At 58.4% G+C, this 14,934-nt stretch overlaps 3 protein-coding genes across 3 annotated transcripts; 1 reads left to right on the plus strand and 2 right to left on the minus strand.

The window, feature by feature from the left end:
- Positions 1-417: 417 nt before the first annotated feature.
- Positions 418-8,403, minus strand: GMORB2_5645 (U3 small nucleolar RNA-associated protein 20; the record flags this gene model as incomplete). The annotated part of the gene is made up of 1 exon (XM_035467615.1): positions 418-8,403. The coding sequence occupies one exon, from the start codon at positions 8,401-8,403 to the stop codon at positions 418-420; it is 7,986 nt and encodes a 2,661-aa protein (XP_035322581.1).
- A 631-nt stretch (positions 8,404-9,034) lies between these two features.
- Positions 9,035-10,850, plus strand: GMORB2_5646 (Protein similar to CwfJ C-terminus 2; the record flags this gene model as incomplete). The annotated part of the gene is made up of 2 exons (XM_035467616.1): positions 9,035-9,051; positions 9,152-10,850. The coding sequence occupies 2 exons, from the start codon at positions 9,035-9,037 to the stop codon at positions 10,848-10,850; spliced, it is 1,716 nt and encodes a 571-aa protein (XP_035322582.1).
- Positions 10,851-12,163: 1,313 nt separating this feature from the next.
- GMORB2_5647 (uncharacterized protein) lies at positions 12,164-14,132 on the minus strand (the record flags this gene model as incomplete). The annotated part of the gene is made up of 4 exons (XM_035467617.1): positions 12,164-13,295; positions 13,362-13,593; positions 13,729-13,796; positions 13,879-14,132. The coding sequence occupies 4 exons, from the start codon at positions 14,130-14,132 to the stop codon at positions 12,164-12,166; spliced, it is 1,686 nt and encodes a 561-aa protein (XP_035322583.1).
- Positions 14,133-14,934: the final 802 nt, after the last annotated feature.

Consider the following 14,934-nt stretch of genomic DNA (forward strand, 5'->3'; position numbering starts at 1 on the left):
GATATGGGGAGGGTTAGAAAATGTATCAGTACTACAATGTGAGGCGGGAAGACGTTGCATGAATGGAGTCGGAATCTTGGGATCTTTGATGGTATACCCATATGTCTCAACACTGCACTGTATGTATATTGGAAGGCTAGAATTTATATTCACACAACAATCACCTATCTATCTGTCGACATACATATATTACATATTTTTCATGGTATTCAAAACGTCTACTATTCTAATGCCAATAGCCATGTTACTGCTTTTCTTTTCATTTTTTTTTTTAAAAAAAAAGAGCTTTTTCCCTAGAAACCCAAACACCCCTCCCCCCCCCCCCCCCCCCCCCTTCTCTTCCCAACAGAACAAAATAAAACGCCAAAACCATGTGAAGGAAAAAGGGATGCGTGTAGAGCAGGACAGAGGAGAAGATCACCAATTCTTGTAAGCCTGCCTCGACGCCTTTTGTTCCGAAGACCGAACCTTCTTCCTCTCGCGGTTCTTCTCAAACTTCTTGCGCTTGTCGCGCCCGTGCTTCTCGGGCTGGGTGATGGCCTCGATCTTGCGCTTGGCCGCCCGGGCCTGCCTCTTGTCGCGCACCTCCTCCCGGATGTCGAGCAGCTGCCTGCTGTACTCGGCCGTGCCGAACTTCTTCTGGAGCGAGTCCATGAGGATCTGCGCCCGCGTCTTGACGTGCTCGTGCCTGGTCGTGAAGACATCGTCCATCGTCTGAGGGGGGCGGATCGTCGAGTCTGTCAGGTTGTGCAGCGGCGCCAGTATCGTCTTGAAGCAGGGGCCCAGCCGCTCCGTCGACGACCGCCGGCACACCGTCTCCAGCACCTCCATGGCCACCGTCTTGGGCACGATGGCCGCCGCGCGCGGTCGGATCTCCTTGCGCAGGATGTGCGACAGCCTCCAGAACAGGTACTGCAGGTCCTTCTCCCTCTTCCTCTTCTGCGTCTCCTGATCTTGCTCCTCGTCCTCCTTCCTCTCGTCACCGTCGTCCTCATCCTCGTCCTCCTGCTCGCCTGCCTTGACACCATCCACGTGCACGTCTTCGACGACGGCGGTGGGTGTCGGGAGTCGCGGTCCGAGGAAGATGAGGATCTGGCCCGCCTCGGTGGCGAGTGCCTCATCGACTTCGTGCCCGTTCAGGATGTTGAGCGCCAGGCGCACCAGGTCCTCGACCTTGTCCTGGCCCAGCGTTAGCCCGTAGCTCCCGCCGACGGCCTCGGCCTTCTGGCCGGATACGCTGCCGTCCATGTTCTGCGCGAAGTCGTTCAGGTACAGGCTGATGAGCTTGATGGCAGCCAGCTTGACGGACGGGTGGGGGTGTCCCATGCACCGTCCGACATGCGTCCAGAGGTCCTCGCTCGCGGAAGAGAGGATCTTTTTCGGGAAGGTTGCGAGTAGAACATTGACCAGGCTCAGCGCCGCTTCGACCAGGTAGCCGTCGACGTCGCCGAGGTCCTCGGCGCCCAGGAGCTCCATGATCTTGCCGTACGCCAGCTTGAAGTCCTTCTCGTTCTTGTCCGCCCCGTCGTGTGACTCAAAGTAGTAGCTCCAAACCAGCAGCGCGAGCCGCACAACGGAAAGGTTATTGTTGTCGAGCCACTGCCGGAGCGGGGCCAGGAAGGTGGATGCACGCTCCTTGCTGGCCCGGCGGAACGTCTCCCTGAGCAGCTCCGAGGCGGCAAGCTTGCACTTGTCGCTCTCGTCGTTGGCCAGCACCATGAACAGGGGTAGGAAGCACGACGCCGCGACCTCCTGGACAAAGTCGTCCGACGACTTCATCAAGAGCAGGTGGACCATCTCCATGACGGAGAGGCGACCGCCCTCGCGGTCGTACTTGAGGTTGGCAATAATGAACTCCAGCTGCTTTTCCCAGCGCGCCTTCTTCTGGGGGTACTCGCGGATGAACTGGAAGAAGGCTCCGCGGGCCAGGTCGCGCGTGTCCTTGTCGTCGTTGGTGATCATGACGGTGCCCACGTAGTCCATGGTATCGTACACGTCGGCCGTCTCGACCTTGCGCTCCAGGACCGACCGCAGGAAGTTGAAGGTGACGTGGCGGTACTGCGGCTCCGTGAGGTCATCCCTTAGCTTGCCCAAGAGCATGTCCACAGCGTGGTCCTTGATCACCACGTCCCTGCGGTCCCGCAGGACCACGGCGAGCATCTTGAGCGCCGCCTGCGACAGGTCGGTCGTAGTCGAGACCGACGTCGACACACTCTTGGCGGCCTCTTTGACCGCCACCTTGTAGATGTTCGTCCCCTCATCGCCCTCAAATGGGACCCTGGTGATGACGGCAAGGAGCCTAAAGGCCGACACCTTGACCTCGTCCTCGCCCTCGATGATGGCGTCTCCCAGGAGGGGGATAAAGCCGGACAGGTTCTCCGGGGTGCGGAGGCTGTCGTGCTTCTTGAACATGGACCTCAAGGTGTCGAGGGCGAAGCGGAAAAGCTTGTACATGTGTCTCGATGTCTGGCCGCGATCGCCCTTCTTGGCACCCTTCTGGACGAGGTACTTGCGCACTCGAGGGTCGAGCTTCTGAGGGGCCTCCGGCTCCCGGCTCCGGTAGACGCTCTGGATCACCTCGTAGCAGAAGACGAGGGTGTCACGGCTCTCGGCCGCCCGGTTCCGAAGGAGACCGGTGGAGATGCGGCCCAAGAGGATGTCGATCTTCCGGATCATCTTGAGATCAACTTTCTGCATCAGCAGTGCCTGCAGCGGGTGGACGAGGTCGATGAGACGCGTGATGGACGCGTTATTGGCGACAAGCTCCATGGAATCCTGGCTCTTGCTGCTCTTGACCTCCTTCATCTGGGTGATGTAGCCTTCAGCGTCCTTCTCCTGACCGATGACGCCAAAGATGTCGTCCATGATGACGTTGACGATGCTGGGGATGCAGTAGTCCAGGTCACCTGGCTCGAAGCCGGGGATGACGGCGACTAGAATGGAGTGCACCGTGTACGACAGGACATGGAGCTGGTAACCCTTCGTCAGGGCACCCCGAAGCTCTCTCAGGATGAAACCGATGAAGGACGAGCCCAAGATTGTAGCGATCTGAACCAGGGTGTCTCGTGCCATGTCCCGGGACTCCGTGGCCTTGCTGCGCAGGATGTGGCAGATATCCGTCAAGACTCCTGCGAGCCTCTGCTTCATGTCATCGGGGGGCAAGAGCCGCAGAAGCTTTACGATGGTGACACCGACCGGCACTCGGTAGCTGACTTCCGACTCGTCCTTCTCATGCAGATGCTTCATCAGCGTCGGGAGGAAATGGTTAGCAATCTCCGTCGACAGCTGCTCCTGCTTGGGAACGGTCAAGGTCAACCGTCGGACAGTAGAGGAGGAGGACCCGTCGCCGACCTCGTCAACCTCCATAGAATCGGCGGGCTTCCCCTCTACGCAGGATACGAGCGCGTCGGTGAACTTGCCGAGGAGTCGGATCGTCTGCTTCTGGTGGTCGGGCTTGGAGGCGACGTAGCTGATGTACCTCTGCAGCGTTGTCCGGTAGTGCTTCCAGTGGAGAGACTTTGCGATCTCGCCAATGACGTTGGTCGCCTGGGCGCTCAGTCCACGATCGTCTCCTCCCTCCTCCCGGTCAAAGAGGAAGTGTTCGAGCAACGGGATGAAGAACTGGGCGATGTTCTGGCTGCCGATCTCCTGCGCTGCGTTGGCCTTCTCCAGCACCTGGAGAGCCTCAAGCTGTCGTGAGACGGCAGGGCTGAGGATGTTGAAGAAGAAAGGAGGATCTGCCGCGTCCTCTTCGATATCGGCGAGCAGCCCACCCATGTCCTTGACCGATTCCCACTCGGGCATGCTCCTCAGGATGAAGCCGAAGACGCGCAGGATCTCTCGGCGTGTCGTGTCTGACAGCTCCCTGGCGCCGGCGTAGATTGCCGGCATCAGAATGTCGGTCAGCTGTGACTGGAACGCGACCTTGGTCGATCCACACTGGCGGCTGCACCTGACGGCGTCCTGGACGAAGCGTCGCATGGCGTCCGCCGAGTTGGTGGAGAGAACGCCGAATTCCTCGTCGACCTTGATGAAGAAGAGGCAGTTGTGCAGGAGTGGTAACCACTCGCGCGGGGTAAGAGGCACCTCCCTGTCTCCCGAAATGGCATTGAAGGAGGCCAGCCTTCTGTCGTAGTCCGGCTCATCGATGCGCCCTTCCTTGTACGAGTTGAGTCCAGCGCAGATCTCGGCCACGTCCACGCCCTCGCCCTCGGAGCCGTTCTTCGAGACGACAGCCAAGGCCCGGCATAGGGCCTGGCGGTTCTCCCTGTCCCTGAAATAGCTGAAAAGCGAGGCCAGCGTGTCGTAGACGTCGTTGCAAAGTTCGCGATGCTCAGAGGTGTCGACCAGGGCAACGAAGTTCTCGACCACGAGCAGCAGACGCCCCTTGGTCTTGGGGCTGACCCGCCGAGGAGGCTGCTTCAGGAGGAAGGAGCATATCTGGAGCACGGACTCGATGCAGCGCGGCTCTCGGAGCACGCCGGCGAGCGACAGCAGGGCCTCCACGCCAGCCTCGAGAAGGTCACTGCTGGCGGTGAGGGTGCGCAGGATGAAAGTGACGGCACCCAGCATGGCCTCGGCGTTAGAGTCTAGCAGTTCAACCTGGATGAGTTCGTTGAATTCCGACTCCTCGGCGGGGGCCTGCGCCAGCCGCACCAGGTTCCTGATCATGCCGAGGATAAACACCCTCACCTCGTCCTTGGCCTTCTCGGCAGCCAGGCACTCGATAACCTTGGGCAGGATGCCCTGAGGGAGTGCATGGCCGTGCGGGCCCAGGAAGAGCGCAACCCTGGGGAGAGCCGACCATGTTGATAGCAGCTGCAAGACACCAGAGACACCCTGCGACATCTCGGTCGGGAGGTTCTCGAGCCTCGGGACCACGATCTCCTCCACGATGATGCCATGGTACGGTTCCCACTGAAAGCCCTGGGCGTTCTGGAAGAGCGTGATCAGGCACTTGATACCCGTCGAACGCGTGATCCTGTGGAGAGAGTGCGAGCCGGCATTCTCGGTGTCCTCGGGGTCCAGGTCCGGCGCGTCCGCAGTCATACCCGTGAGCTGCCTGGAGGCAAAGACAGTACAGTACAGGACAGTGTTCAGCAGCGTCTCCATGTAGGGCATGACATTGGTGCCAAGCTCGGATATCAGTGAAGACGCCATGTTGAGGAAACCGACCTGCTTCCTGGGTGGGATGATGGGCTGCGCAAAAAGCTTGTCACGCGCCGTGCTGGTGTTGATGACCCTGACCTTGCTGAGCTTGCCCGAGGCGATGTCGAGGAAGGCACCCGTGTCCTTGACGGTCAGGTTCCTGAGGATCGTCAGGCGCGTCGCCTGGAGACCGTGCTTTCCACTCGCGGCGCCCTTCTTGGAGATGCTACGACCATAGAGGAGACGGAGCAGCACGGGCATCAGCTCAGCTCGGTGCTCTGGCTTGACGATCTCGCCCTGGAGGAACACGGTGAGCTCGTTCTTCAGACGAGCGTCATCCAGCAGGAACTCGAGGTTTTCCTGGTAAGGCTTGACTCCCTCCTGCTTCCAGGCCAGAATCGCCTTGAGAGTGAGCTTCTGAAACTCGACATCACCATTCTCCATGAGCTCCAGAAGGCCATCATAGACCTTTTCATGGAGGTAGAGGACCCTGGGGTTGATAAACTGCGAGATGACGCCCAGGATGGCCTTGCGGTCGGCCAGGGACCAGTAAGAGTGGTCGAACTCGACATCGTCCGGTAGCGAGGCTTGGTCTTCTAGTGCCCAGGGGAGGAAGTGTGGAACCAGTCGACGCGAGCGCTTCTCGGCGACCGAAGGGAGAGCGTTGAACACCTTGAGAGCTCGTGTCCTAGCGTTGGGGGCGAGGGCGTCGGGGGTCCGCTGCTGCTCGTCAAAGTCGCGCAGCATGATGTCGACGGCAGTGTCCATGACGTTGCAGACCTCATCGGCCTGTCGTTGGAGGCTGTTGAGCAGCGTACAGTCGAAATAGGTGACGACACGTCTGTTGCTGGCGAGGTTGTCGGAAGTAGAAGGGGTCCACCGGGGAGAGGGGACGGCAAGCCACTTGAAAGCAAGGTTGCTGACAACTTCCTCGCCTGTCCTGGTCTGGCAGATCTGGCCCAGCGACTCGGTGGCGTTGTCCCATACAGGCGACAGCTTGACGGTGAGCATGCCGAAGAGGAAGCTAGGCACGCCCCTGTGCAGCCAGGTGGATTCGTCCAAGGAGGAATACTTCTGGCCAAGGTTGCGCAGGAGCATGGCAATCGTCCGGACATGGCTCAGGGACAGGGGCAGCTGCTCAATTTCAATCATGTTGTCCACCAAGTTGGCGAGCTCACCGAGGTGGTTCATCCGCTTGAGCAGCTTCAGAGACGACAGTCGAATCTCGTGCGACGGAGAGCACAGATTTTCCACCAGCGACGTCATGACGGGGTCTTCGTCTAGGGTGGAGCCATCGCTGGAGGGCTCGTCGTGGTCCTTGGAGCCGTCAGACTCCTGCAGGTGCTCCTCGTAAGCGATGTATGCCTCCAGGAAGCCGACGGAGCGGGCGAACCGAGGCACGGCGGCCCTCAGAAGAGGGCTGAGGGAGGCGTCGACCGACTTCCCAGGCTTGCTCATCCTGAGGTAGGCGTGGAATCCCTGGCTCACGATGAAGTGGACCTCGTCCGAGGCCAGCGTCGACGACGGGCGAAGGGCAAGCTTCAGCTTCCTCAGCAGCAGCTCGGCGATACGGGCGTTGGTCGACGGGTGGACCGTCGTGAGCTCGAGCAGCCGTAGAAGTGCGGAATACTTGGGCAGGCATTCGTCCCTCCAGACTTGGGGGTCCTTGTTGTACGGGCCACGTTCGGGGAATGGCGAGATCTCGAGGTTCTCAAACTTGGAGACGATCTGGTCCTGCCATGCCTGGGGTAGTGTGCAGCTCCCTCGCCTTCCCGGGGGTGCGAACCCGTCCTTTCCAATCATCCGCGGGATGAGAACGCAGAGGAGATCCTGGTTGCCGCTCTGCGACCAGTGACCGGCGATGAACTTCTGGAAGTCCGCCCGCAGCATGCTGCCGAAGCGCGAGGCGTTGAGGTCGCAGAAGTAGGAGCAGAAGGGGATGAAGCACCTCATCAGCGGCCCGCACATGAGGTATCCAGGAACCTCTTCCATCGGCGACACCACGGCCTCCAGGGGCGCGTGGTGCAACGTGATGGCGGTGGGTACCAGAATGTCCCTCCAGATGACGGCGGGGTCTTTTTGTGCGGCGTCGTCGTCACGTTTTGAAATCTTCTCGAGCATGCCGACGAGGGCATCGGTGACTCCGGACCAGCTGCTGACTCTGGAACCCTTGCGGACACCGGCCATGGTGCCGAGGACCTTGATGTAGGGCCGCAGGGTCCACCAGTTGCCATCATCGCCAAACCTATCAAGTCCAGAGGTGATGTTCTGGAGGATGGCCTCTTCGAGCTCGGCAAAGGTGGTCGAGGTGGAATGGTGGATGACGCTGGTGAGCACGCCGCATACGACATCGCTCCAGATGTCGTTCCGGGTGGCGGTCGAGCTGTCGGGCTCGTCATCGTCAAAGGCGGAGTCCAGGAGGGCGACGAAGATGGCAGGGCCAGCTGAATGGAGCGTGTTCTCGTTGCCCTTCATGGCCTCGGCGAACATGGTCATGACGCCATCCTGGTAGAGGGTGAACTGGCGGTCGCCGGCCAGGTCGCTGAGGTCCGACTTGACGTGGGCGACGAAGCTCGGGAGTGAGGTGGCACGGTGAGAGGGCGCGCCGGCCTTCTTGACCAGGAAGCTGAGAGCCTCGGCAGCGAAGCGGGCAATGTGTGGAGGGTGGCGGGTCTTTCCCATCAGGGGGGAGACTGTGTCGAAGGTCGGCAGCAAGTTCGGGACGAGAAGCTTGGAGAGGTATTTGAAGAGAAAGGCCAGGGCGGCAAAGGTCCACTCGATCACGTCGGCGTCCTGCGGCCTGCCGGCGATGTCGACTATGAGACCCAGGCTCCTGGGGTAGTGCTTCTCGAAGCGGACGCCCAGATCGTGGGCGAAGGCGGTCAGGAGGTCGAGCAGTGGCTCGAGGGCCTCCTTGTCGTGCATGGAAATGTACTTGGCCAGAGACTCCATGATGCGCTTCTCGAAGTGGAGGATCTGCGGCAGACTCTCGGACAGGGACAGGACCTCGCGCTTGAAGGACACGAAGCCCTTGGATATGTTCAGTTCGCTCCATTTCTGAAGGCCGGTCCGAAAATACGAGGTGGCGGCAGAATCGTCCTCGTTGTCGAGATCATGACGGCGGACTTTACGAAGCGGTTGGAGAGAATTGAATTTGGCGATCTTGTTGGTGAAGGTCTCGAACCGGTGATTTTTCTGATGGGGTGTCGAGTTTTTGTACGCCTTTGTGATGCGTCCTGATGATTTGGACGGCATCCTGGGCGTCTTTTTTCTTTCCTTTCGCACTCTTCTTATTTAAATGCAAAAGAAAAAAGAAAAAAGACTCTTGAGGCTGGATAATTGCTGTATGTTTTGAAGCCTTGAAGATGAAATAGAAATAGTCTCGATAGTCCCCACCAAAGATGCGAAGAAGAAAAAAAATAGATTCCTGATTTTTTTTTTCTTATCGGGTTCCTTATCGATGAGAGCCGATAAAGCTCAGGTTGTGGGGCTGTAGCCAATGAGAAGACTATCGCATATGTTTTTGTCGGTATAAAAAAAGTCGACGGATTTGTTGAAAATCGAGAGAAAAAGAGAACATTTGGTATGATGAATTGGAGCCCATTACAAACAATTGATCGAACACGGTCACATATAGATAATTCCTTCAGTTTCCTCTCTCTCTTTCGAATGACAATGTCCCCCCCCCCATTCCGAAAAAAAAAGGGTTGTGCCTCAGGCCTCTTCTCCCTTCTCTCTTTCTCTCTCTCTCTTCCTTCTTTTGGGGCCCACCAGCAAGCCAGTAATGCGTTGCTAGATATTTATTGATCAACTAACTCTCTTTACTTTCCAAACATCTCCAGCGCCACTCCGGCGATCCCTTTCGAACAGCACAAAGGCCCAAATTATGGCTGCCCCAAAGATGTAAGAAAACAAGCCTATAGTGAATGATCTTGACTCCTATCGTTTCTGTTCCTTTTTTTTCCTAGGTAGACTGACACATACAACCTTCTTGCCCTCGCAGAATCGTTCTCGGCAGCCTCAACGGCGACAACCTATCGCCGGCCCTCAAGAAGCTCGCGACGCTCCACTCCAAGAACAGATTTACGCTGGCCATCCTGACGGGCGACGTCTTCTCCCCCGCGACGGATGATGCGACGATCACAGCCCTGATGGACGGCACGCTCGAGGTGCCGCTGCCGACGTACTTCACCGTCGGCAACCACGAGCTGCCGGCGCGCATCGCGGCCAAGGTCGAGGCCGACGAGGACGTCTGCGCCAACCTGCACTTCCTGGGCAAGCGCAGCGTGACCAAGACATCCGAGGGGATCCGCATCGTCGCCCTGGGTGGCCGGCTGGACGCCAGGCTGGCGGAGGGCAAGTCGCAGGACCAGCACCTGCCCTTCCACACGGCCGACGACGCCCGGAGCCTGCGAGGCGCCAACTCGGCCGACATACTGCTGACGTCGGTGTGGCCAGCCAGGGTGTGGACGGGCACCAGGGCCACCGCGGCTCTTCAGCCCGACCAGCAAGCCTCCATCCAGAGCACCGACGAGGCCGCCGAGCTGTGCGCCGCCCTACGCCCGCGCTACCACATCTCCGCCTCGCCGGGCCCCTTCTTCTACGAACGAGAACCGTTCGTGCATCCGCCGCCGCCATCCCAGGCCCACGACAGCGCAGACGCCCCCGTCTCGGTCACCCGCTTCATATCCATGGCTCCTTACGGCAACGCCGAAAAGGCCAAGGCCATGTACGCCTTCACACTCAACCGATCCGACACCTCCATCCCCCCCGGCGTCACATCCTCCCCCTTCACCGACAGTAGTAAGAAACACGCCAGGGAAGACGCAGGCTACAGCCGTTTCGGAAACCATCACGACAGCAGCATCAGCAGCAGGGGCGTCGGTAAGCGGCGCCGTCATGCATCCCCCCCTCCGGGGCCGGACAGGTGCTACTTCTGCCTGTCCAACCCCAACCTCTCGTCGCACATGTGCTGCACCATCGGCGACGACGCCTACGTGACCGTGGCCAAGGGTCCCCTCCCCACCTCGTCCACCTTCTCCGACCGGGGCCTCGACTTCCCCGGCCACCTCATCATCATCCCCCTGCCCCACGCGCCCACCATATCCGCCATACCCGGCGACGAGGCGGCCCGCACCTACCGCGAGATGGACCGCTTCCGCGAGGCCATTCAGGCCATGGTGGCCTCCCGCTCATCCCACCGTCTCGGCCTCGTCACCTGGGAGATCAGCCGCGCCCGCAACGTCCACCTGATCTGGCAGCTCGTCCCCGTCCCGGCCGACATGATCCGCTCCGGCATGGTCGAGGCAGCCTTCAAGGTCGAGGCCGAGAACCAGAACCTCCCCGTCCCAGCGTCCCGGACCCTCGGCCTCGCCGACCTTGCCGGTGCCGGCGACTTCTTCCGCGTATGGCTATGGTCCGGCAGTGGTGATGTCGCTGACAATGACGACGTTGGGAATAAAACTGCTGCCGCTGCTGCTGCCGCTGCTCCCGATGCCGGTGGTGTACAGGGTAAGTCACTCGTCATGCCGCTGTCCCCCGATCAGAGGTTTGACCTGCAGTTCGGTCGACGCGTCCTGGCAAAGCTCATGGGTCTGGAGGACAGGCTGATCTGGAAGGATTGTGCGCAGACAGAGGCGGAGGAGACGAGGGATGTCGAGGCTTTCAGGGAAGCCTTTAAAGATTGGGATTTTACCTCGTAGGTACTGTCAGGATGTCTGTCCACTTTTTCTCATCTCATCCGGCGTTAAGGGTATTTCAAGTCAGTTCAGATATGGCAATGCGTCTGGGTAGTCTAGTCCGACCAGAGCCTCTAAGCAGCATCTGGGGAAATAGAGCAGAGGTTGATCAAAGCACGGATATCATGTAATTCAGGTTCTAACACCTATTCTGCAGCCCGTCTCCCCCACTCCAACTGTACATGAAATGTGAAGCAAAGGAGAGGAAAGAAAAAAGAGACACAGACTTTAATCAGTCTATTCAATGTTCAATGTGTGTATGAGCAACAGAGAAAAAAGAAGCTAGAAGAAAATGTTGTAGGGAACCGCCCTCTCTGTGCGAGGCACCGGGAATACTTGCTCTCTCTGTGTGTCTACTCCACACTCTGAGAGGAAAACAGTAAAAGGAAAAAAGAGAGAAAGGGTCAGAGAGAAAAGAGAAGAAGAAATACACAAAAACTCCCAGGGTATTCTGCCACCCCTGTCAAAAGTATCCACAGTTGAAGAAGGGGTAAAATAAACAAAACAAAATAAAGAAACAGATAGAAAAGACTCAAGAAACAGAGAAGAAGAAAAAAGAATGTTTGACAAAAGAAACAAATAAAATGAAGGGAGCATGCCGTCGTCTGTGGGTATATGCGCGCATCGATAGGTGTTGGGAAAGCGAATGTGGGGGGTGTTTTGTTTGTTTGTGTGATCAGATCGTGGACCGTCAGGAAGAAGTATTAATGGACTTTCTGATGCGGAAAAGCAAATGTCAAGAAAAAGAGGGTAGCTCCGACATTGCACAGTCGACCAGCTGTGAAAGCTTTGCGATTGCATCTTTTGTGCGTGTGCGTGCGTGTGCGTGTTGGTGTATAGTATTAATGCATCTTTGTTGATGGGCCGTGTATGTGTGTGTGTTTCGTTGTATAGACATTGGTCGTGCTATTCTCAAACGTCGCCGTAGGAGATTAAGGTCTGAGAAAGCAATCGAACCGTGAGAATTTGCAGCCTCGGCGAGAAGCTCTAAAAGATCTGTTTTCGAAGTCGGTCAGAATTGTCGGGTGTCGTATTCGTTCTGGTCCGTCTTCTTGAGCGGGGGGGGGGCAGGAGACCACCAGGTGATCCGATGGGGTCATCCGAAATCAATGGCTCAGAATGCTGGGTTTCCGTTCACCGAAACAGAAGCATGCTATTGAAGGCAGTAACATGTACCGGCAACGCAACAAAGGAGAGGTGGGGGGAGTTGTATGGTGGCCAAGGTGGGCTGGTTTGCATCAGAGGCCACCGCATGGGACGACGCAAGATCAATGCTATCAATACGACGCCATACGCCGGGTGGGTTGTGATCGTTCCCAGATGGGCGAGGCACCAAAGATGGAGGTAGGGAGCTGCCTAGGTACGGCTCGGCCGGGGGCGGTGGGCGAGTCCATCTCGCAGGCCGGTGAGCGCTGACCAAAAGCAAAGGTCTGGGCTCGGCTGAAGCCGGCCTTGCGCTGCTTGAGGCGGCCCATCTCGCGCTCGCAGGTGCGCTGGTGCTTCTCGTCCGACATCTCGACGTACTCCGGGGGGTAGCACCGGCTGCGATGCTCCGAGAAGAAGCCGCTGTAGCCGCCGTCCAAGATGTACACCTCGGGGTAGGTGAGGTGGGGGTAGTTGTCCTTGTTGGCGGTGCGGTCCTCGGAGCGGACGTGGCGGGCCATGAGGGGCGCGCGGTGGGCTGAGTACTCGCAGTGGAAGACGAGGAGGGTGCGGCCGTGCATGGGGGTCTGGAAGAGCTGGGAGACCAGGAGGTCCTTGTCATTGTGGTTGACGGCACCGTCGATGTGGCCGCCTTCGTACTCGTACTCAAAGCGGCAGTCGATAATCATCTTCTGGTCAAAGTGTTCCGAGTACTTGCCGTCGAGCAGGTCGAGCAGGCATTCATTCGAGATGCGGGGGATAGTATCGGCCGGGTCGTCGGGCATGAAGTGGGGCAGGATGGGACCGGGGGCCTCGTCGGTGTCCGTGACAGACTGGGGGCTCGAGGAGCCGGGCTCCTCCGTCTGGGGGTTGGGCTTCATGATGTCGGCGGGATGCTCGTACATGCTGAGCGAACGGCGGAACTGCTTCCTGCTGCGGAGGTAGGGGTTCGACGGACGGCGGGAGTGGCTCCCGGCAGGCGAGGAGATACGCGAGGGGTTCATGCCGGCGAGCTGTGGCCGGCATCGGATGGGACCAGGGGCGCAGGGGCTGTTAGCCGAGTGAGGTCGGCGGATGGGGGGCGGCGAGGCCGACTCGAAGCACTCGTGAAGAGACAGGCCGGAGCTGGGCTGGCTGAAGCCAGAGATGGCACCGAAACGAAAGGCGGGGAGCGAGCTCGTATCGTCGGTGCGGCAGGTGACGTTGCCGGTGCTGTGGCCCTTGTTACGCGACAGGGAGGGTCGACGGAGGGCAGCGATCTTGCGGCTGTTGCGTGGTGTTAGTCTCGGGGAGAGGACGGGTGGGGGGCAAAGCTACAGGATCTACACTGACTCGGGAAGCATGCTCTTGGACGGCTCGAGCGACTGCCTCTGGATAGGGGGCGGCGAGTCGAGCATCATACTGTCGCTGCGGTCCATGGACGACGACGCGGTGCTGGAAGGGGTGGGCGACATGACGTCGAAGTGGGTGGAAAAGGGCACCTTGTGGGGAAGCGGCGACATCTCCATGGTCTCCAGGGTAGGAGCAGGCGAGGATGAGGGTATGGGAGGAGTGGTGCAGAGACCTGAAAGGAGGAAAGAGTCAGCTAAGGGGTTCCGGATGGATGATTGATGTATGTCGTGGGATGGGAGGGATCTTTCTTCGGTGTGTTCCTCCCTTCCCTCGCCCCGTGGTGTCATCTAATCTCTCTCGCGCTTACCTCTCGACTCCATACCACCCATCATGTTTGCGGTGAAAAGGGCCCGTCTGGGGGTAGGAAAGTGCGGACTGTACGACGGCAATCATGGTCAGCAAACCTAAAGGATGATGGCACGGTACGTATGAAGGGAGTACTAGAGCAGCCACCAACCTAGCTTCATTATCGATGCGGAAGTTCTGCGACAGGTCGGCAGCCAGGCTAGCAGCCGGAGAGGAGGTCTGGGAGTCCTTGGTGCTGAAATAGTCGGTCGCCTGCAGACGCTGGCGCAGAGCCCTGTTGCCGAAGTTGTCGGTCGAAGTGGCGTAGTGGCTGTGAGGATGAGAACGGAACAGGTCCTGGCTCGATCCCCAGAGAGAGAGGGGAGCCGAAGGCTGCATGGCAGCCAGTGGTGAAGAGGCCTCCATCGTCGACGGACGTGTGTGTGTGTGTATGCGAAGGGTTGTTGTTGGGGGAAAGAAGGGGTGTCGACCTTGATTCGAAGGAGGATAAAAAGAAGGGGAAGTCGATTTTCTGTAGGAGGCTACGACGAAGAGCCCAGCTGCAGCGTGGAAGAATAGACGTGGGAAGAAATATTTCGAAGGGTCACAGTTAAGTTGATGCTGCAATGCCCGGGAGATGCTGTATATCTCTTCTTCTTTTGCTGTTGTCTAGGTGCTAGAATGACTCGAGGACCCCTTCTTTTGCAAAGAAACACGCCCTGCCGGACACGAAGAAGAAGAAGAAAAGAATGACAGGACGCCGGGTGGGTGGGGGGGGGCGTCAGGATTGACGAAGCAAGTTGATTTCGAGGACAAAGACGGTGCAGCTGGACATGAGCATTGACATGTGAGGCGAGGACCAAGGGCACCCTGCAGGGGGTTGATGTGATGTGTTGGTCTTCTTTGTTCGCTTCTCTGTCCCCCTTCTTCCCTCCTTCGTCTGTTGCAGAGGGGATCGACCGAGTCTCGACTGTTCGAGGTCTTCTTTTTTCTAGCGTGACAGGTAGACGGTACGTCGGCGAGGAATTCTGTTGGTTTTTTTCTTCTAAAAAAAAGAGATTTCTGGTAAGAAGAGCAGCTTGTTAGCTCTCACCTCTTGCTAGCAAGTAGTAGAAGAGCCAGTGCCAAAAGAGCGAGAAAGGGAGACGTACCTCTGAATAGCAGCACGCCGGGATAAGGTTGACTGTGGCGATCAAGGGCTAAGAGGAGGGAGGGGAGATAGAGAGAG

The sequence above is a fragment of the Geosmithia morbida genome (genome assembly GCF_012550715.1).
Source record: "Geosmithia morbida isolate 1262 chromosome Unknown scaffold_4, whole genome shotgun sequence".
NCBI classification, from domain to species: domain Eukaryota; kingdom Fungi; phylum Ascomycota; class Sordariomycetes; order Hypocreales; family Bionectriaceae; genus Geosmithia; species Geosmithia morbida.